The sequence below is a fragment of the Bacillus rossius genome, chromosome 11 (genome assembly GCF_032445375.1).
Source record: "Bacillus rossius redtenbacheri isolate Brsri chromosome 11, Brsri_v3, whole genome shotgun sequence".
Taxonomy (NCBI): Eukaryota; Metazoa; Arthropoda; class Insecta; order Phasmatodea; family Bacillidae; genus Bacillus; species Bacillus rossius.
The window spans coordinates 17853856-17876340 of record NC_086338.1 but is presented as its reverse complement, the minus strand read 5'-3'; the positions used below and the strand labels follow the sequence as shown (position 1 = coordinate 17876340).

At 35.1% G+C, this 22485-nt stretch overlaps 1 protein-coding gene across 1 annotated transcript in view; it reads left to right on the top strand.

Annotated features, from left to right (window-relative positions):
- LOC134536427 (uncharacterized) overlaps positions 1-2506 on the top strand; it is a 164661-nt gene extending 162155 nt beyond the window's left edge. The window contains exon 6 of the mRNA XM_063376141.1: positions 2327-2506. Coding sequence (XP_063232211.1) covers positions 2327-2506 — 180 coding nt within the window. The remainder of the gene's footprint in view (positions 1-2326) is intronic.
- Positions 2507-22485: the final 19979 nt, after the last annotated feature.

Below are 22485 nucleotides of genomic sequence, written 5' to 3'. Positions count from 1 at the left end.
TGCTACATTTCACGTAATAAAAAGGAATTTGATTTTTCGAAGGATATTAACACAGAAGAAAACTACAATTTTGAATTAATTCTGTAGATTTAGAGAATATGTAATAACTTCACAGTTGAACAATAATAGATATTTGTATAAAATAATTATAAGTTTAATTGTTTAGTCAATAAATAAAAATATTTTTTTCTTGCAAAAATTTATTTTTTTGTTATTGTATGTTGCATTGAGAAAAGTTTTTTTTTGTTCCCATTAAATAAACCGTTAATTTGAATGACAAACTGTGTGGACTGTCAAATGGAAATTAGAGCTCTGGGTTTTAAAACTTACTTACTTAAAAAACAACATGAGTTATTTTTAAAATTTCTGGTACGAATTGCATTCAAGTGCAATTACTCATTCTTCTCGCAATTTTGTTTGATGGATTAATTATAATGTAATTTTAAGTTCTGATAAATATGTTCCAGAATATTGTTAGTGGGATAGGTATTTACAGAGAATTGTTATTTTTTATAATAAAATTATACTGTCGCATTTTAGAGTTACGTATAGGCACGTTACCGACGAAAAAAATTCCCAGTAAAAAGAAATTGCGGAGTTTTACACTAAATGTATGCGACTGCAGAGCTTCTGCCGATATTAGAGTAATTATTTAATTAAACTCAAGAATAAAAATACAGCAACACGTGTAGGTATAAAATCACAGTTACATCGAGAGAGAATACACTGCCACATACATTTAGTGTTAAATTACAATTCCAAAGGCTGTGTGTATATTTTTACTCCGGGTTATGTAAATTTACAAACACGGGCATTTAAAATTACATGCATTCGTAAATTTTACACATTTGCCTGTTAATTTTACTACATCATTACCAAAATCCTACACTACTCTATCATCATTATACCATGCACGATATGAAATTTATTCAAGTTTATTGTGAAAATTCTTAATAATTGATACAACTTTCATCTTAAATAATATTTCAGATGACCGATCATTACTTCAAGGGATAGAAAAAACTGGGCTTTAAATACAATACTTCTTCCTTACTGCATACAGAATCGAATTCGTTCAAAATTATTGTAAACCATCTAAATGTTGTCTAAAATCTTGGTACAAATCCAATTTTTAAACGACACATTTTTAGTGCAAGTTTTAGTTCACTTTTTGTGGTTCCCGAGAACTGGGTGTATTGGAGGAGCATTCATAAACATTTAAAGCAGGTGCGTTAAGCTACAAACACAATTTTATTCAAAAATGTAACCAGCATGAAACTTTCAATAACAAACATGAAACAAAGTAACGCTCTTGCTTGACAATATTTAAATGCTGGCTAAGTCTCGTTACGATTGGTGGGTACTGTAACACTTAAAATGTGTTCATTATATCTAAGCATTACAAAAATATATTTACACACACATTCAATAAAGCATTTATGTAATTCAGACTATAATTTCTCAAAATACTTTTTAACATAGAATTCCAAATAACTGCTTCGCTTTAAAATAAATAAAAAAAAATTACATTGGTTTCATAAGCTAACCGCTTGGATTAAATTTATTACGATTGGTCAAACAAGAATTAAATTATCTAAAACTATTATATAAAAATTGTTTGTATGTAAAGTCGGTTTACGGATGATAGTTTAACGTGACAACGTCATAACAAAACATTCATGAAATAATTGCATACTTTTATCAATAAAATTGAACCATTTTTATTGAATTATTATTATGTATGGATACAAAGGAGTCAAATGAAATCTACAATTTAATTGATGAATTTACTTTTATTTGCACTCATTAATTCAAATATGTTTATTACTTTGACGAAGAGATTATATTAATTAAGTATAACTTTTGTACATGTTTCCTATTTAACTTCTTCCAATCAGTGTTATGCTGTTATGGATAGGACGATGATAGGAAAAGTATGAAACGAATGGGAGTGTTTCAAGTTTAATGTGCCTCAAAAAAGTCAAATCGATGGTTGTTCCAATCGAGTGGAAGAGAGATAGATGCGACGCAAGCGTACAATTAGCGTAACGGGAAACAGCCAAACGGGACAATGTGCGTAACGGGACAATGAGTCATAATTTTTCGTGCGTGCATCGATTTATTAGAAGTCACGTCAAAAAAATTAAAAATAATTATATTGGTTTCATAAGCCTACCGCTTGGATTAAATTTACTACGATTGGTGAAACAAGAGTTAAAATATTAACAAACTATTATACAAAACTTTAAATTATAGTCACAAACATGGCTAACTTGATTCCAAAAGTTTGTGAACAAAGTGTTCCTGGTGAAATGTTTACTTGAAGGGTGTACCTGGGTGGCTCGACGTGGCACGTGAAGCACTCCGGCACGAGCTTCGAGCGGCGAGCCCGCACGTGCTGCGTCTCGTCGGAGCAAGGGTGTGCCGCAACTCGTGTCCGGGGTCTCCAGCCCGCCCGGGCGCCACGCACCCAGCTTCTCCCGTTGTTGCGTTCCGTCAGGACTAGGGATACCAGACGTCCGGCAAAAGGAGGACATGTCCTCCTTTTTATGTATTTTTTTGCGTCCAGCCGGATTTTCCTTAATGCTCCAAAACGTCCGGGTTTTTTCATAAAGTGAGATAATTCCTGCAGTTGCACTCTGAGTAAAGCGCGCGGTGCGCGCTAATGCGCTGTTCGCAGAGTCACCCCACTGGTCAGTAGTTCTATGACAGCTTGACAGGTAGCAGCTCATGCAGAAGCACGTGTGGTGTGTGGCAAGTTTATTGTAAATAATTATAGATGGCAGGAGGATGGACTATGAACGGCCAGCTCAACGCGTACACGCAGGACACAGCGCAGGACGAGCTTCCACGCAACCGTGCACATGAGCACGTGCATTTCAAACACCAGTTACTTACGTAACACCTGTGTCACACACACGCATGGTCATGTATAGCGAAGCGTACAATAGAGCGTCGCTTCTGGGCACTCGTATCCTTCCTGGGACGAGTCTCCCGTAAGGCTGTAACCAATTGTAAACACAAACAGGTGCAAATTAGAAATCAACATAAAGCACCTCTTTTCCATTAATCCTCTTGTATGCTGAGTCAAATGCAGCGTAGTGACTTTCATGATACGTAAACGTTACACCAAACGTATGCAATGTATAAAACTTTACGTAACGCCATAGTTTATCCTATAATTTATCAAAGTCCAATCCAGGGTTATAGCCGCGAATGCCTCCAGCCACAGACAAGATCTTCGACATGAACCACTATCAGGTGTAGATACGTCGTCAAAGTCCATACGTAACAGAGTACACGTAAAGTCCCAAGTCGTTCTGTCTGGCTACAGAAGTTAAATCTCCAAACCAAACTTAGACTAATTTTCCAATCGTCCTGCAGAAATCCGTTGTGAATATTTTCCATCACCTGCAGAACTCGGTGAAATATTCCATGACCAAACTTCACTAGTTCGTGGCGGTCACGCCAACTCTGAACTTCCAGCGATGACAGGCAGCGTGACGTCATATGGCGAGTCGGAGCCATCTTCTTCCGGCGTGTTACTGCGCCTGCTCCTCGAACCTGGCCCTTATGTACTCGTCTGGAGCAGCTATCGAGACGGCCTGGAACATTCTGCTACGAACTTCTGGCTGCTCGCGACAATGGCATTCTCTCCCGCTGTCCATATAGGAAGGAGCCTGTTTTCATCAACGTGACACTTTTTTCTTGGGTGCGCGCGGGGTTGCCTACACCACAGGCTTCGGCATTGTCGATAGCAGGAACTAGCGACACAGTAAGAGAAACATTTAGGCAAGTTAGGGGTAGATGCACTTCACACCAAAACACCGTCATTATACTAACAAAGAACATGAAGTTTTGTTCTACTTCCAAAACTATATTAATTTTTGTAGCTTAAACTTTTATTATATAATGTGTACTTTATATACATCGTTTTTATTTTATCGCCTTTAAACTATAAAGTACCCACTGTTCTGAGGGACCTAGCAGAGAATAGAACCCACGACCTTCTGATTATTAGTCAATAATCTTAACATTACGATCATCTTGCACAGTAAAAATCATAAAGAAATGGAAATACGACTTTTGTAGCCTAATGATAAAAAATTGGTTTTGGTCTGAATAAATAGCAAATAAATTTTACTCTTGACGTTCCTGGGTCGTAGCAAATGTTTCTGCATTTCTGCGTTTCTGTATTTTTTCAATGACAAAATTATGTATATTGACAAAAAATAACACCTTACTTAATTTAACATTTGTTTTAACTGAAATATTACATAGACTTCCAAAAAGGTGATTTTACACATGAGTTATTAAAAATAAGTTTTTAAATTTGTCTATTTTTAATGAAGCATATAGCTTATTTTGGTTATCTGGAAACATTAATGTAAAAATTCATAATCTATACTTGTCTTAAAAATTTGAACTACAAAAAATATTAAATGTTTGTATAATTAATGTATTAGGTTTAAAATACCTTTGTTGTCATCGGCGTCCAACCAATTTAAGTATGTTTACTTTGATTTTGTAACTTAACACGTTTATATTATTTGTGTTATGGCACTGAATTAGATATGAAATCATATGTGTGTATGTTAATGTGTGCCAACATTGGTGGTACTGTAATATCTATGCATACCATGTGCATCTAGTTTTAATAAACACATACACATTATTTACTTACTATGCGTCAATACCAGACTTATCTACTGAGTAAAATGAATAAATATAGAGGATTTAAGATTAAGTGATAAAAAGAGTGTACAGAAAAAATAGTAGTATAACTTTAGGTATATCTGATTTGTAAAACCAAGGACGACAAGCTGTGGATTGTTGCAAAAATTATTTCAAGCATTATAAAATACACATTACTAGAATTCAGTGTGCAGTTTCACATGAAACCTTTGTTACAGTATCCATTCACTTCGCAAATGGTTTAACACGTTTAATCCAAATTGTACTGTGCTGATGTATGTAGGAAACGATTAATTTGCAAAGAGTCTTTGAAAATACTTAATAAATAAAATTTGTATTGTCTCAACAGTATGGAATAGTTACGTGTATAACTTCAGGCATAAATTCTAAGAACATAAATTACTTTAATATTAGATTTGTATTGTCTGCCTAGTTAGTTCATTAAAAAACAGGACGGCTAAATCAACAAGACCATTGAGGTCGAGAGTGATATGACTTATGATGTGTACGGATTTTATAAAATGACTCACTCAAACTGTCACCAGTGATTGTTTGATGACGTAAACAAATTTGCGTATGAGAAATTTTGAAATAAAGTTTAATTCTCTGTACGAGGTCATTAAAGCCATTGGTGTTACTTGACTGTAGTTCATACTGCGTACTTTTATTACTTAAGTAGGATTCCTAAATAAAATTTTGTAAGGAATTGCCTTCTCTATTTCAGTTGACTATAATTAGAAGTTTGAGTGAACCATCGTTGGTACGATGGATGCTTACTTACTAGCTAACACCACTGATATAACCTTAGATAACTTAATTACATCGTTTCAGCATGGCCTCTAGTCACAGAAGAACGTCTTAAGTTAAAACGATTAAATTTTCCATAATATTGTTACGATGGTTCGTAAAGGGATAGCCCAATGAAAGATTTTATTAAACACACAGTTTTATTGATGGCCACTACTTGTGTACATACAAATAATCATCTAAAATGGAAATTAATCAATTGTTTATTAAAATGTTGCTTCCCCAGTCACTCGTTTCTACACACCGCACACCTCGCTGGGCCGCACCTCTGGCGCAACTCTCGCCGCAGCATCCCTCGTGGACCTCCGTCGCCGCACTCCGCCGCCGCCGACGCACTTGCCTTCGAAGTAGGTTCTGCTCGACGCCTCGCTCGGAACTTCGCTCGGGACTCCGCCGCGCCTGCAACACTATCGCCTGGAACTGAACTCTTCGCCCTGGAACCTTCGTCCAGGGACTTCTCTGCTCTATCGCCCGGAAGCTCCGCCGCGGGAAGGCTCCCTCCTGAACTCACTCTCTCTCAACTCTCTCTCTCTGAACTCTCTTGCTCAGGCTGACGTCCTCTTTTTATATATCAGCCGCCATTTCTGGAACTCACGAGCGCGGCCGGGGCCAGTCGCGTCATTCCGCGCCGACACGACGGCAGAAATCTCTCGAAACACGTGTCGGCGGCTCGCGTAACTCCGCAGCTGTAAGGTTTCAGTTACGTGTCAAAGGCAGGGCACCGCGCGGGAAGTAGTGGGAAGGAGGGGGGAAAGCGACAGTCCTTGTTATCTTCCAGGCGCGCGCGGCGCATATCATGTTGCGGCAGCTGCCAGCCAGCTCTGCACCTGCACGTGTCCCGGCCTTGCTCACGTTCGTAACATTATGTAAGCCTGCATTCTGATTGGCTGGCTGCTACGCTGACAAACTGTCACACTGTGACGAAGCATACCCAGATCAAACATAAACATTCAAATGTCAAAATATTACTATTTTCACAACTAAAATACTTGCCAATATTATAGTATAATAAAAAGGTTTTATTGACTATTAACTTGCTCCAAAATATATCTGGCCATAAAGTTTGTTGGTTCATATATGTGTTACAATCTCTCTTAATAACACTGTTGTAGAAAATATAGATAATAACTAAAATGTCAATATATAATTAAAAAAACAAATTTAAAACTACAGCTGTGCCGTTTCGGTACATTTACTTTACAACATATGTTTTAAGAGCTTATACACCCCAGTTCTTGCCTGGTGCATAGGGGCGAAGAGGCGTATGATGCGCGAGCCATTGTTGCCTTAGCGCCCCCGTACGTGGACGCAGTAAGATTTTAATAAAGATATAAAAAAAATTCAAACTAACAGTTTCGCAGGTTTACAGGTTTATTCTCTGCATTTTCTGTACCTGTGGCTTTTAGCCTTTTAAAGGTAGATATAAGATTCTCTCGAGTTTCGCTCGCTATTGCAATTTACATCTTCAGAAAAAAAACTTCTGTGTTTTATTGTAGTTTACGCTTTGTTTGTGAGGTTCTCGGCCATGTTCTGAAGGAAATGTTGATATAAATTTTAAGCATAATTCAACTATTTTAACGTGCGTTAAACCTACTATAAGAGCATATTAACATAAAACTCTTAATAATGTGACGCAGTATTTACACTGTAAAAATATGTTGTATTTCATTAAGAAATTATTGGGTAACCAATCGCAAAAATATTTGTCAGTGAATCTAAAATTACACAAACGCAAATTTTACAGAAAATCTTGTTGAGAAAATATAACTAGAATTTTTTTATCCGAATAAACAAATAATGAAGCATTCTAAACTATTATGAACTTAAGTTCTCATAAAACTTCTTGTTATGATCCACAGTGGTGTTCTATAAAACTTACAATAGTATGTCATGCAGTAATATGTTAAAATACATTTTAACATTTGGTTCTCAGAGGACATCTGTGCTCAAACCACAGTGTGTAGTGCATTGTATTGTGTTATTTTGAAATTGTATAGTTAAGTGTACTGTTGCTTGATGTGAAGCCAACCCATGCGTACTTCCCCTGTTTAATGTTCGTCCGTTGGCCAGATACAGCTGACTTCGAGGTCAAAATAAAAGTTGCGGAAATTTTCTTATTCCGTGGCAACCGCTATTTTTATTTTTGTCATTATTTACCGCTGCAGCATCTCCTACACAGGGGGAGGAAGGGGGGTTGCATTCTGCGCGCGGCGCCGGCATCAGCCCTGGAAGGGGGGCGAGTCCAGAGGGACAGGTCTACTCGCCTGGGACGGTCCTGGAATCTCGCCCCTGGAATGCTTCAGCCGGCCGTCTGGCTCCAGCGAGGCCGCGCTCCACAAGACCAGGAAATACCTCCCATGTTTGGTTATTTCACTGTCACCTAAATACACTCATTCAATGGTTATGAAAACCTTTTGAGACCAAATTATATTTAAAAACAAATTTAATTGAATCCATGAAATAACGTGTTCTAAAATTTTAGTTAATCTTTTGTTTTTAGTATTTTTCATAATTATTTTAATTCCTATGAAATAATAAGCTATAAAAAAATTCTGTCAAAATTCCTGAAATTAACACTTTTCTTGACTCCTTGGGATTTAAAAATGTATTTATCTACTAATGGTTCCCTAAAAATATTTTTTAAATTTTTTTATCACATTTTAACACAATAACCTGTCTTGAATTAAGTTTTTATGTCACAAATTTTCAACGCATGTCCACAGGTTCAAATAAAACGGGTCAAACTAAATGCCGCGCCGGTTTTATTTAATACGAACACTTGCGCGATCTTTCACAACACATTGTAATCCACTTTGTGAATATCAGTTGATAATGTTCGTGGCAGAACAACCGATGCGTGGAAGATCTTCTGTTATAATTTCAGAAATATCCTGTAAATAGTCGTAGATAATGACGAGAAATCATATCATTGAAACGATTTTGCTGTTGCATATATTGTAAATTATATGTTTGAGATTTGTTATTTAAATTTTTTCAAATCATGCATGGTAAAGTGTAGTCATTTTAGAAAACATTTTAAGTTAGTAAGCACGAAATGTTATTTTATCTATTTAGCACAGCATTTGACCTTCATAATTTTATTGGAAGAATAATTTATTAAAGCGTATAAGTAAGAATATTTTAATGTCACAATATTTTACTTATAAAATAAAAAATGCAAATAAAGACAAGATTAATAAAAAATTTGGCACATTAAAATATTAATACATTGTTTAGCAAAAATAACCAACCTATTGTTACGAGTGGGAATAAACGGTTTCGTAAGTACAGTATTTATTTGCTATTAATATGTAAATTATTAATTTAATCACTTCACTTAAAATATTTTCAAAATCACTCGCTCTTAAAAATATATAGTCATTCATTTTTTAATATTTGTCAAGTCCACAGATCGCACTCCTCACTGGAGCTAGGCTCAACAGTGGTTCGCCCCTTACCGCGCGCCTGTCCACACACAGTCTCGCGCCACTCAATCGCACTCCACGGGGTCTCTACTTCTCGGCGAACATGCACTTCACGCCACTAGCCTGATGGATCACTGTAACTCCCGCGGAGGCAGGTGTCATCGCTTTGATACCCTTGCCTAGCACGCTCGTAACACTGCCCCTCTTAAACACATCTCTCCCAGCATATTCTCTCAATTAGCCCAAATGTACCACTTTCATTCGTTTCCCTTTCGTATGCGATAGACCACATTATTTATCAGTTTCAGCACTTCATACGGGCTTTCCCACGCTGTTTGAAGCTTAGGGCACCTGTCCTTCCTTCGCTGCGGGTTGTAAAGCCACATCAAATCACCTTCCTAATAACCAGTAGAGTTAACCTCCTGGTATACCTCGTCTTCATTCGGTTTGTCGCTAGCGAGCTATTGGGTTTCTCCAGTCGTTTCAGGGGCGAAAAAGGATTCATCTGAGGTTCTGTGTGGACTACCAGAAGCTGAATGACATTACCTAAAAGGAAAGCTAACCTCTGCCATGTTTCAATGACAAACTTAATTCATTCTCTGGCACCAGATAGTTCTCTACAGTGGACGAAGAGGTGTTACTAGCAAGTAGAGCTGCACCCCGAGGATAAAGAGAAGACTGCTTTCTCAACAGTAAGTGCGTTGTTACATTTCACTGTGTTACTATTCGGGTTATGTAATACTCCTACAACTTTTGAGAGACTGATTAAACTAAGCTCCCATGTAATTTGGCTACAAGACAACTTGGCTACGAGACTAAAAAACTACGAAGCTACAAGTCTACGACACTGCAAGACTCCATGGCTACGAGAATACGAGGCTGCAAGACTACTAGGCTACAAGTTTACGAAGCTGCATGTCTACTAGTCTGCAAGTATACGAGGCTACGAGATTTCATGTCTCTTAATCTATTTGACTCCATTCAGCAACGAGAGTTAATTTATCTCATGCAGTCTGTTGCAAATAGTTCCTATTATTGCCAAAAAATGGTACCACATGTTAGTTGAGGTAAATATTAGGTATTATTTATGTAGGATGCAGAATACTCTCTTATGGTCGTAAGAAAAAGAGTGCTTCGCTAGACATCAAAGAGAAGGAAGTTCGTCTTCCATGATAGTGTTTCTCAGATTTTTAAGGTGTAGTATTTGACTAGGTGACTGATATTTTTTGTTTGAATTCCAGCTGATTAAAATATTGTAAGTGCTGATTTAGAAATAAAATATTCAGCAATTTATACGAAGTTAAATATGTGCCGGAAATTAGGTATTTTGGCACGTTTTTTTAAATTTTATCATAATTTTAAAATTATTTTTGGAAATAATTTTATTTTCCATATAGATTGGTTTCATAAGGGAGTAGTTTTTTTTAAGTCGACTGTACCGCAACTCGCCCCTGGTCGACCTTAGTGCGTGCCACCTCCGACAGAGGGAAGTCTTTTACGATAGTTCACTTCGAGCCGGACGACGAGAGTTGCCGAAGGTTTCCGACGCCCCTCCACCCTCTAAGACGAAGTCCTTTTTTTAATTAGCGACGCGGCGCGGATGTGAGGGGACTCTTGCTCTGCACTCTGGAACGACCGCGTCGGTAGACCGCTTATCGTGTTTCGGGCTCCGTCCAGTTAAATCAAAGCTGACGCCGAGCAACAGTACTAAGATGTAGTCCGATCAGAAAAGGGATGTTTCCCTATTTACCTTTTGGTTTTTTATTTTAGTCATCCCAGTATAGCCTCTACGTAGTAATCCTAGTTTCTCCGCGAACCAAATTTCTTGTCTGGTGCCGCATATATTTTTTTCTTTTAACCGCGACGTCGGCCGCGCATCGCCCTCCATCTTCCGACCAGGCAACATGGCTGTGCCTAACAACTACTACTACCCTGTTTTGGTAAGTTCTCTCTTCGGTCCTTTGAACTTTGTCTCTCTTGCGGTCGTTTTCTGACCCGACCTTGTTCTGTCTGTGGTGCAGATCTAATTTTTTTTTGGTTTGGTCTGTCCACAGACAGGGTCCTAGACCCCCCCCCCCCCCCAATAGAGAAAGAAACCATCATGGGGAACAAAACAAGCCCAGCGACCTCCAATTTTGAATGGGTGGTTTCGCCAGTGGAAGCCCTCTCTCCCGGCCTTTTCGCCATCAGCTACGAACCGCCAGAAAATCTTCAGTTCGTGAGAGCGAGTGCCAGTGAAAGTTTTATTTTGTAAATTTCCAAATGTAATTTCAGATATCAGATTCGAACCAGTTTAACAGTTTTGGTCTCTTCAGCCATCTCGAAATTGTATATGTGAAATTTTTATAATTAACCAATGATAAGCTAATATGGTGATTACAGATTATTGTAAAATGTTAAAACTTTACGGTTTCTTTAAGAATGATGGGTTGGAAAAATAATTTTCTATTCGCGGCCCGGGTCGGCAAATGATTAGGTAAATTGAGCTCTCTTTAATAATGGTTAAATTATAGAAGTATTTTCTCTTAAAAGCTTGTAACAGAAAATCTTGAAAACAAACCTTGATCTTAAATAAAACGATGCCTATAAACATAACTGTTTGTTTTTATTACTTAAGGCAATAACGATCCACACTTAACTCCCAAGTATTGATAGGGAGTTTACAAATTTTCTTTGGACCCACCCCGTGTCCGCCTCTGATGTTCAAATTTTGTTCTTAATTCTTCTTTTCTGCCCGCCACTTCCAAGGCCTGTTTTGTCGACATCTTGTCAATATTAATAACAAGGACACGAGGGGCGTTACAAATATAAAATTTTGTGCCTCATAAAGTAAAAAGGTTTTTAATGCAAAGAGATTGATTGTTTACGAATAACCAGAAGCACTCGGACAAAATCAACAAAGCATCTCCATGAAATACCAGAAGAACTTGGAGAAACCAACAATATATTGACAAGGATAATCAGGAGCACATGGATCAACCTAAAACCATATTTCCTTAATTAAGACAAGGGATTCAAATAAAAAATATATAAAAATAAAAATAACTAAAATAAACAAATTTCAAAAGAAAAATAGAAACATTTTGGTTTGCGCTACAACTTTATCCGTGCTGAACAATTCACAGGCTGCAGAAGCAGTTTTAATTTAATTTTTTATGTGATTCACCGATCATTTGTATAGTAAAATTAGGAGCTATATGGTTTTAATTAAATTTTCTTGTTTGTTTTAATCATGGATCGAACGAAGTGTTATAGGCTAATCGTTCAAATTGATCCTTATTTCAAAGAGTGATATTTTGATGAATTTTTTAAATTTCCCCGAATTTCTAGCTTTAAAAATACAGATTTCCAAGATGGCAGCCAAGGTTCTGGACAAGATGGCGGATTCCCTGGAAATAATTTATTACTTTACTTTAAAGGCTAAAAATTAAACTAACATAGTGGTAGCACACACTAGCAGATGACAACAATATTTAGTATCCAATATGGCGTCCTCCAGCAGACGAAAACAAAATGGTGGACGTGACGTCATACTAGCTGGCAATGTATACCTTGGCATTAGTGGTGAGAGGTCAGTATTTTGGTGGCATTCTTGGAGGAAGGATCCATTGTCATATTTGTATTCTTCACCGGTTCCAAACAGAGGTCGCCATTACATAAGTGCGTTTTTTAATTCAATTTTAATTTATAAAAATTGTTTATGAATGTTATCATTTTCCACAATTATTTACCATATTGTTTACGAATTTTTATATATGGCGGATGTGACATAATAATTTAAAAATGGCGGAATTTTTATTAGATAAAATTTTTAATAATTTAAATTTTTGTTGATTTTCTAGCATAAAAATTATGGTTTGCCAATATGGTGAGTGTAACAAAAATTGCAATCAGTAGTACATAACAATTGAAAATGGTGGCCGTGTCATTCTAATGGTTGGGGTCATGACCTCGGTGGCTTTGGGCGGTTTGCTAACGGAAAATTAAATACACTTTGAGGATTTTTTTTTCTAATGGAATTTTATTTATTTTCAGTTTTTTATGCTTTCAATTTTTTCCCTGGAAACAGGGAAATTTTTTATTTTTCTGATTGAGCTATTTTTGCTGGAATTTATTCCTAATAACTGGAAATCTTGGCGGATTTTGGCAATTAATTGGCAAATTTTGAGGAATTGTGTGTCATTTTTAGCCAATTTTTCCCCCCAATTTTGAAGGTCAAGGTCTAAGGTACAGTTCGTCTAAGTTGACGGCTGTGACTTCCCAATCCAAAATGGCGGATAGTATCTCCGCCTCCACACTCCGACTCCAAGACTCGACGAGCCATAATACAGTACTTATTATCAAAAATACTTATAATACTATTATTATTAAATATTTTGATATTTTGGATTTTAAAACATGTTTTAGGAAACACATGATTACTGGTCCACTTAATTAAAAATGTATGTCTGTCAGTTTATACCAATCAAAAAAATTGAAACATAAATATCCTAAACAAATGTTAAATATTAAATTTCATATTATTTCGTTAAGGGAGAACAAAAAAATGACGTGCGCCCATTTAACAAAAATGAGGACGGAAAGTATGTATAATTTTGCCAAAAATTGTCATAAAATTAAAATGGAATAAGTATTCATTTGAATTGTTGCTTTAAACTATGTTCAAAAAACCAACTACGGAAACATAGGTTTCATAAAATTATCGTAATGTAGTGACAAACCGAATTCTTTCAGGGCAATTATATTTATGAAATTTAAAATTAATAAGCCATTGTTTCCTAACTGAGATAGTTAGGATGGCATTATTCGACTTCAAACACAGAATAATTTTTAATTTATGCACTTTTTTCATGTCCATTTCGGGGTATATCCGCCCGAGTGTATCCAAGAATTTTATAATGTTGAAGTAGAGTTTAAATAATATTATATTTTGTTTGTTTATAAGTATTTTTCCATAACTAAGTGAGTTAGTAACAGTGGTTATTTATTAATTTTTGTTATTTTATTTGCAGGTCTGGCCCTTCTGGCCAACCAATCAATTTAAGTGGCTTGATAACAATGTATTTGAATTATCTTCCATATAATTATACATAGTTTTAATGTTTGTAGATAATCACATCTTTTTTTAGGCGGTAAAATAACAGAAATATTCGTACATTTTGCATGAGTGAAGCCGCGTATCATTTGCTTAAATTATATTAAATAAAATAATTCGTCTTCTAATACCAACAATACAAAAGTGAAATAATGACATTTCATTTACATAAAACAATTACGAGTAAGAAAAATTTGTATTTGCACAAGTAACACCGTAGTAAAGGACACGTGGTTCATTGATTTATGAAATATGTTTGGCCCCATATCAAAAACCTACATTTTCGCTTTATACTACAGAAAATTATGTTCATTTACAGTAAGCAAAGAAAATAAATATGTCTAGTTTTGTACGGAGGCTCCGTGTGTATACGTGAATATAAAATATGCTATCACGTAAAGTTACAATATTGTGATATTGTATCCTTTACCTTCGAGATGTATAAACCGACACTTATACATCTATATCTATACTATAATAAAACAGTAGTTTTTTTTCTGTATGTCTGTCTGTCTGTCTGTTTGTACGCGGTGTTCCACAAAACTTCTATACGAATTTTAATGGGGTTTTCAAGTTAACTTGATCGTAGCAGAGAAAGAAATATAAGCGTTATTTCATCAAAATCGGCTCAAGAAAAGAAGACAAATCTTAATTTTATGACATACAATATAATCATTATAAGAAGCCATTAGGTTTTGCTGTTGTAAGGAACTAAGTAGAGAGAAAGAAAAAATAAAGATCCTGACAGTGTGTAGTGTCGCCATATTTGTTTCAATTTTCAATCCCTTTTTTGTATATTACAATTTAAATTGCAGAAAAAATCATGTTTCATAGACACATAAATAGTGAGTGTGTGTAATTTCTCTATGTCCACGAGGTCCCGCCACTTCAATTTTCTCCTTGGGGCGAACCCGTCCGCTTAGTTAAATTAAATAAACAGCTTTTATCGTTGAATGATTTATTTCATGAAAATCTGCTCTCATAAAGACACTAATGAATCACCAACATGTTCCATAATAATAAATTGTGATATGGCGAAAGTGTTACAAGATTGCTCTCTAATCGTTTGGGATGAATGCACGATGGCGAATAAAAAGCAGTTGACGCTGTGGACAGGACACTACGGGACATTAGGCGCGATGAAAGGCCAATGGGGAATGTCGCACTACTCTTTTCAGGAGATTTTTGGCAAACTCTACCAGTTGTAAGTCGAGGGAATAAAGCCGATGAAACCAAAGCTTCACTGAAGAATTCTTACCTCTGGCCTCAAATAAAAAAAAACTGCAACTAACAATTAACATGAGAGCACAGCAGGGTGGTAATTTTCATGTGCAAGAATTTTCCGGTGTTCAATTAAAAGTTGGAGAAGGTGCCCTCCCTGAGCAACACGGTCAGGTGACGCTTCCAGAAATACTTGGCAGAGTCGTATCTTCGGAAAACGAACTCATACGTTCGGTATTCGGGGATCTGTCAAACATACTACATCAGGAACATACGTGGTTATGTGAACGTGCCATACTCACTCCAAGAATTGACCAAGCTGCTGCAATCAAAGGAAATTTTTTTAACGAATTGAATGGGGCTGAAGTGGTTTATACATCGTTTAACAGCGTCCTTAATCAGGACGACGCCACTAATTATCCATTTGAGTTTTTGAGTTCTCTCACTGCAAGTGGTCTTCCTGCTCACAAAATTGTTCTCAAAGTCGGTGTTCCAATAATGCTTCATAGGAACCTTACTCCCCCAAAATTGTGCAATGAAACCCGACTTAAAGTAACTGCTCTACAACGAAATATAATCGAAGCTGAGTTTCTTTCTGGATGTGGCTCAGGTAAAATTGTTTTCATACCACACATACCTATCATCCCGAATAACTTCCCGTTCGGGTTCAAGCGCACACAGTTTCCAATAGCAGTTTGTTACGCGATGACAATAAATAAGTCTCAGGGTCAGAGCCTTAAGGCAGCTGGTGTCGACTTAAGGTCTGATTGTTTTTCCCACGGCCAGATGTATGTGGCTTGCTCGCGGGTCAGTAATGCAGACAATCTTTATATTCTAGCTCAAGACGGGGAAACAGTAAATGTGGTTTACAAAGAAATTTTATGAAGTGTCTTCCCGACATAACATTTGAAAGTAGAAACATATTTACCCAAAATTTAGGTAGTAACATATTTTTATTGCAAAGACTGAAATAGAGGTAAGAAAAATTATCATTTGTGAACATAAGAAAACTACTACAACTGTATCAACTGTTATGTTATAATGTTTAAATTTCTAAATGGAGCAAGATAATACTAAATTCCATGCGGAAAAAGCGTGGGCAGCAGCTACGTTTATTTATAGGTATAGGGCTATGCATGCTGATTTTTCATATACTGCATTGATGCGAACATGTAAGCATAATTTATCTTACTATAATAAAACAGTAGTTCTTTTTCTGTCTGTCTGTCTGTTTGTACGCGGTGTTCTACACAACTACTATACGAATTTTAATGTGGTCATGCGTATAACAGTCATTACTTAATGATTTGCCTTCAATGCAGATACCTTATTTCACGTCCAGCGAAGCGGGCGATTTCGGCTAGTTAATAATAAAACTGAGTCAAGAAATCTGTGCATTGTATTTAAAGATGAAACAAACTATTGAAAATGGCTTTTTGCATTATTGAAAACTCAATAATATAGTTTTTAAATATTTGTCAGTTTGTATAGTTTTCTGTTTGTTTGTCTGTTTGTCTGTTTGCCTGTTTGTTCTAGCATCAATCGAAAACAATTGGACAGATTTTAATGAAGATTTTTAAATGGAAATTTCCATAGCCAATTTAGAAATTAGGCTTTGTTTTAATACAGAATTTCATCATTTTGGGGGTGAAATAATGGTTAACATAGTTTAATATTAATTAATTATAGCTCTGAAACTAATCATGATTTAAAAAAACATAATGGTACAATAATTAAGGCTTGAAAACTAACCACCATATTTTTTTTATTTCGCGAATTTCAAACCATAAGGTGTGAAATAGGGGTTAGTTTATTTTAAAAATTAATAATTGTGTCTCCGAATTTAATTAGGCGTATTTAATGATTTGGGTTACCAATAAAAACCATGCGAAAACTTCCAGATAACATGTTTTATTTTGTGAAATTCATCGTCTAAGGGGTGAAAAAGGTGGTAAGTATTTGAGAAACGTTTATAACTATATCTCCAAATTAAATTAAGCGTAAAAAATTATTTTGGGCACCAGTAATAAACATACGATAACTTAAAACATAAGTTTTATATTTTTCGATATTCAAAACCAAATGGTAAGAAAGGGGAAGGTAATTAAAAAAATAATTATATCTCCAATATTAACTATGCATAATGAATTATTTTGGGTTTAAATAATAAACATATAGAAACTTACAAACAATAATTTTAAAATTTTGCGAAATTCAACCTCAAGTAAAAAAAAAAAAGGGTTAACTATGTTTGAAAAATTATAATTAAATCTCCGAATTTAATTAAGCATAATTAATGATTTAGGGGACCTATAAAGACCATTCAAAAAACTCCCATCCGCAAAATTTATATTTGGCAAAATTCAACCCCTAAGGGGTGTAACAAGTGGTAAGTATCTTTTAAAATAATAATTAAATCTCCGAATTTACTTACGCCTAAAGAATGATTTAGGGTATCATTAATAAACATATGAAAACTTACAAGCACAATTTTTAGAATTGGCGAAATTAAACCCCTTAAGGGGGGGGGGGGGTAAATTTTTAACGTTAGGAGTAAAAAAAATAAATATTTCCGAATTTTCTAGATCTAAGGGTTTCATATTAAGAATGAACAACAAGCACATATAGGTACGAAATGTACTTTTTTAGTTTTTCCGGATTTCGTCTTTTAAGGGTGGGAAAAGGAAGTAAGTTACGTTTTATCATAAACATTTCGTAACTCAATATAGCTGGATGTAAAAAACTTAGTATAAATAACTTATTATGTACAGTTATTTCACCTTATTTGATATTCGACTCTAAGCCCAGTAACACGGGAGCTAGTTAGTTTTTATAGAAGTAAATGATATATCCAAGCAATTTAAAAGGAATATAAAAGCAAAGAAAGAATATGGTAAAAATTATTGATTTCATATTTGTTTTAACAGAAACCAATTTTTTCTATAACTTACGTAAAAGGAGTGAAAATGTAGTTGATATTTTTTATTAATAAATTAGTACCTCAGGAACTATTCAAGTGGGATGTAAGTTATGGGGAATTTTTTACAGACATGCAACACCTACCAACTCTTTCTTACAACTTTTTAAAAGGTGAAGTATTTCAATTAGTGTTTGACATTAAATAATAATATACTTTGTCAAATAAAACTTTATTTAATAATAGGAAATGATTCATAAACATCCCTTAACATAATATCTCTTATTCAACATTTTCGAAAATATAATTTTTTAATTTGAACAGGGGCTAATATTGTTAAAAATAATAAATAGTAATGAAATCTATAAAATATTACTGGCAAAATATATTTTAACTCAATATAAATATCAATTAATTATAACTGTTTTGGAGTTCACGGCTGCGGTTAAAAGAAAGAAAAGGGCTGAGTTTGTTTTTTTGTTTGGTTAGTAGATTTTGCCATATTTACTTTGTTCTTAATTTTTACAATGGCATCCCTGTGGGAAAAGTAATGAGGGGTAAAAAATTTGGTAATTTGGTTTAAGTAATACTAAGTAAACTAAGTGTAAACTAATATGTTGTGTAATAAAGTTGATATCTGTATTTTGTATTTTAAATACATTTGCGACTGTATTAAATATCCTAAAATGAAAAGAAGTTTTTGTAATAAAGTGAAATTTTTAAATAATTCTAAGAATATCTCTAACCACACTAAATAAAAGTTTCAGTGTAAACGATGCCATGAACTTTGTTAAAATAATTTATTTGCGAGTTTAAAAATGATTTTTAAGGAGGTTTGTGTGATTTAATTCACATAAATATATATTCTAACACTGTGAAAAGAAGGTTTAAAATCAGATAGTTATTCTATACTAAAAAAAGGTATCTCTGTATTACATTTCCCAGCAATATAATACTTAAAGAGTTATGTTATAAGATATATATATATATTATAAATCTGACAATTAATTTTGTCTATTTATTTAGTAAAATGTTTCGAGTAAGTCAAATAACCTTTTTATTGGAAATATTTTAGCATACTCAGAAATTGTGTGAGCGAAGCCACTGGTTATTAGCTAGTAGCAAATATAAGACAGTGAAAATATCAATACCACTTGTACTCTACTAATGCAAAATTAATTAAAGGTTTTTTTAGAATATGTAATCTTTTTGAAACGATTGGTATTTTATTAAATTTATTGCTTAGGCCGTTATTCGTTAGCGATATTTAATTACAGATCCAAATTAATGTTGCGATGTGTTGAACAAATGTAGATCAGCGCCATTACTTTTTTATTAAAAACAGTGTATGTGTCCTCTGAGGGTGAATATTCGCGGAGGCAGGTTTTAATTAAGCGATGCTTACAGCAGGGTGTTGTTTGGTATCGATGACCCGTGGTCGCGAGCGAGGCAGGACAAAGAGAGCACTCACAAGGCCACAGGCAACCCTCATCGCCCGAAGCAGACCAACTACGGCATAGTTCCCAGAACATGAAGAGTCTGGGTACTCCTAGCGATAACAGTAGCTAGCAGCTAACGCTAACTTCAGGTCAGAAATTAATTATGTTTTATATTTAAAATTAAATTCTGCAGAAAATTATGCATTATATTTCTCAATATGGAACGGTATTTAATAGAAAAAAAATCTATTTCCAAACATTACTAAGAAACTATGTAATATGTGTAGGAATGTAATAATATTAAATATATTCAAAGGTTTGTTATATATTAAATTTATTTACATTTCTTTTATTCATAAAGAAAATGGAAGTCATGCACAAGGCCAAGATCAATAAAAAAATATTACAAATTATCTAACACCCTCTTAATAATTTAAATATTTTTTTTTTACATTGCCTTGTAATGACAACGTCATGTACTTTGAATTCGGCGCGGTGTGGTCGTCACTCCTCCTACCTATTCCCCCTCCTTAACCCTTTAGATACGTCACGATTCCTTCTCCTTCCAACTGGTAATTGATCCCCACCCTTCTGGTTTACAGCGCTTGCGCTGTTCCTCTTATGGGGAGCGGCTTTCGAGGATTTTCCGCGCTGGGTCTCGAGGCCTGTTCAGCTGTAGCCACCGACAGTGTCGGGTCACTTTGCATTTGAGCAGCATGTAGTTCCTTTTGTTACTCTTTAAGTCAGTCCGGGGTACGGTGCTGGCGAGCTCTCGACATGGTAAGCTTCTTCGCGGAACTTGGGTTTGTGTGCTTGGGCACCAACAGGTTGTAACCCTGTACTTAACGTCATGTGATCGTTATGTAGCCTTTTGAAATTTGTTCTAAATTATTTGTTTCGGCTTGCCACTTGGAAATATACGTTTAGAATTTTGCAATAGGGTAACCATGTCAGTTGTCTCATGGTACATACGGTTTTGTGGCTCAATAATTTTTCAATTCCTTTTTTTTTTGTTTGTTTGTCGTAACTGTATCTTGCTTTGCCAGATCTGTATTGTTGTCTGGTCTACGTTTAAGCCGCTTGAGGCATGATGCGCTGTATCTATTTAACTCTCTCTCTTTTTGTCATTCACAACTGGCTAGCTTTGCTTTTCGAGAGTCCGATTACGGGACCTGATAATGTAAAATATAATGGTTTCATGTTATGCTTATAATTTCGTACAAGTATTGAATGTTACAGTTGCAGGGATCAGTATTATACATGTTTGAGCAAATTATTCAACTATGTAAAAGCATTTTGTGTAAGAATCTATTTGTATATATTTATAATGTACCTATTTACAGTTGAAAGTATAATAATTAAAGGATACGTGAATATAAAATTTAACTTTGCTTGTACCTACAATAACACACCTCTAGTAGCCATTCCTAATCCAGCTTAGGACTTTGTTATTTGTTTTAAGGTACATATTTTGTGAGGTTACGTTTTATGTTTATCCATGCGTGGGTTGGAGGTTATTTGCTGATCTGCAAAAACCACCCTTCAGCCTTTTACTATTTTTTCTTCACTTACTATCAAAAAATTGATCTTCAAGAAGCAAAAATTATCATAATTAATTAAATAATAATGCAGACAAGATTTTTACAAAAATTTGAACAGAACTGGTTTTGGGCTCATGATCTAACATAATTAAAATAAATGGTTGTGTTCAGAACATAAGTAAAGTCCACTGAAACGAAAATGGCATAAAAATAACACTAACACAATTTAGTGCTTAAAGTGCTCAGAAAGAATAATCGCTTACTCGCATTACGAGCACAAATTACATGTGAGCCAATACTTTATACTTTTAACAATATGTCGACTTCCAGGTGTACAAAAAATGCGTATTATGCACTATAATAACAAACATTTAGCATTATCTCTTCTCAGTGGTACACTGAGGTTTCGTTGCCACCTTAAACATTATGCATGGCCATTTAAAAATATAATTACCAGACGTAGCTCTCAACACCACCTCCTTTGAAGACTCTGTCACACTCTCCTAACAGCATACTTGTCTCTGCTTGCTGTGTTTATACCCATTAAAATCAATGGCAGTATATACACTAAAAAAAGGCCCTCTTCCGTCATATTACCCTTGGAAATTCTTCAGAAAATCACAACGACGAGAAGCAACTGAAACTTACAGAATTATCTTGGTTAGTCAGTAAATTAATGGTTGCATAGGCGACCAATCAATATAAATGAAGACTTACAAATATATTCCTTCCTTCCATAACGAGGTTACAATTCTTCACGGCTCACGTTGGTATCCATGCTAGTGACTAACTGTGCAATGATCATAGTAGACTCAGCCTACAACGTATATGGTGTTTAAGTTAAGAACACTGTTTTGTACAACTCTTTCAGGCAACAGTTAATTATTTTATTCTACATCCAAACTGAAATCTCTGTTACTTCAATAAAACAAATTTTCGTCATTTGTCGTGACCTTGCAAACGATAAAGTTTATAAAAAATAAGAAAATTTATCATTGGGCAGCCATTTTTAAACGTATCACTTTTAATTAGCCGTTCAGTCTTCAGTACTGCCAATCTGGAAAATCGTAAACCCGGCAGAGTTTACGTTGAGTTACGCGTGGATAAGGGTAGTAAATATTTTTTAAATTTGATTTCATAAATGTAAAGATAAGCCTATATGAACTGTATATGCGTGTTTTCGTGGCAGAAATACTGCTGCATTTTCCTGTTGGAAAGAGAAAGCTGCGAGCGGCCGGTATCGGATAACTACCTCTCTGACGTCATTGTGTGAATATTCCAAGTCGGGCCGGTAACTAATTACGCCATCGTTAGTAAAAGAGCGACGAGAGAGGGAGACAGAAGG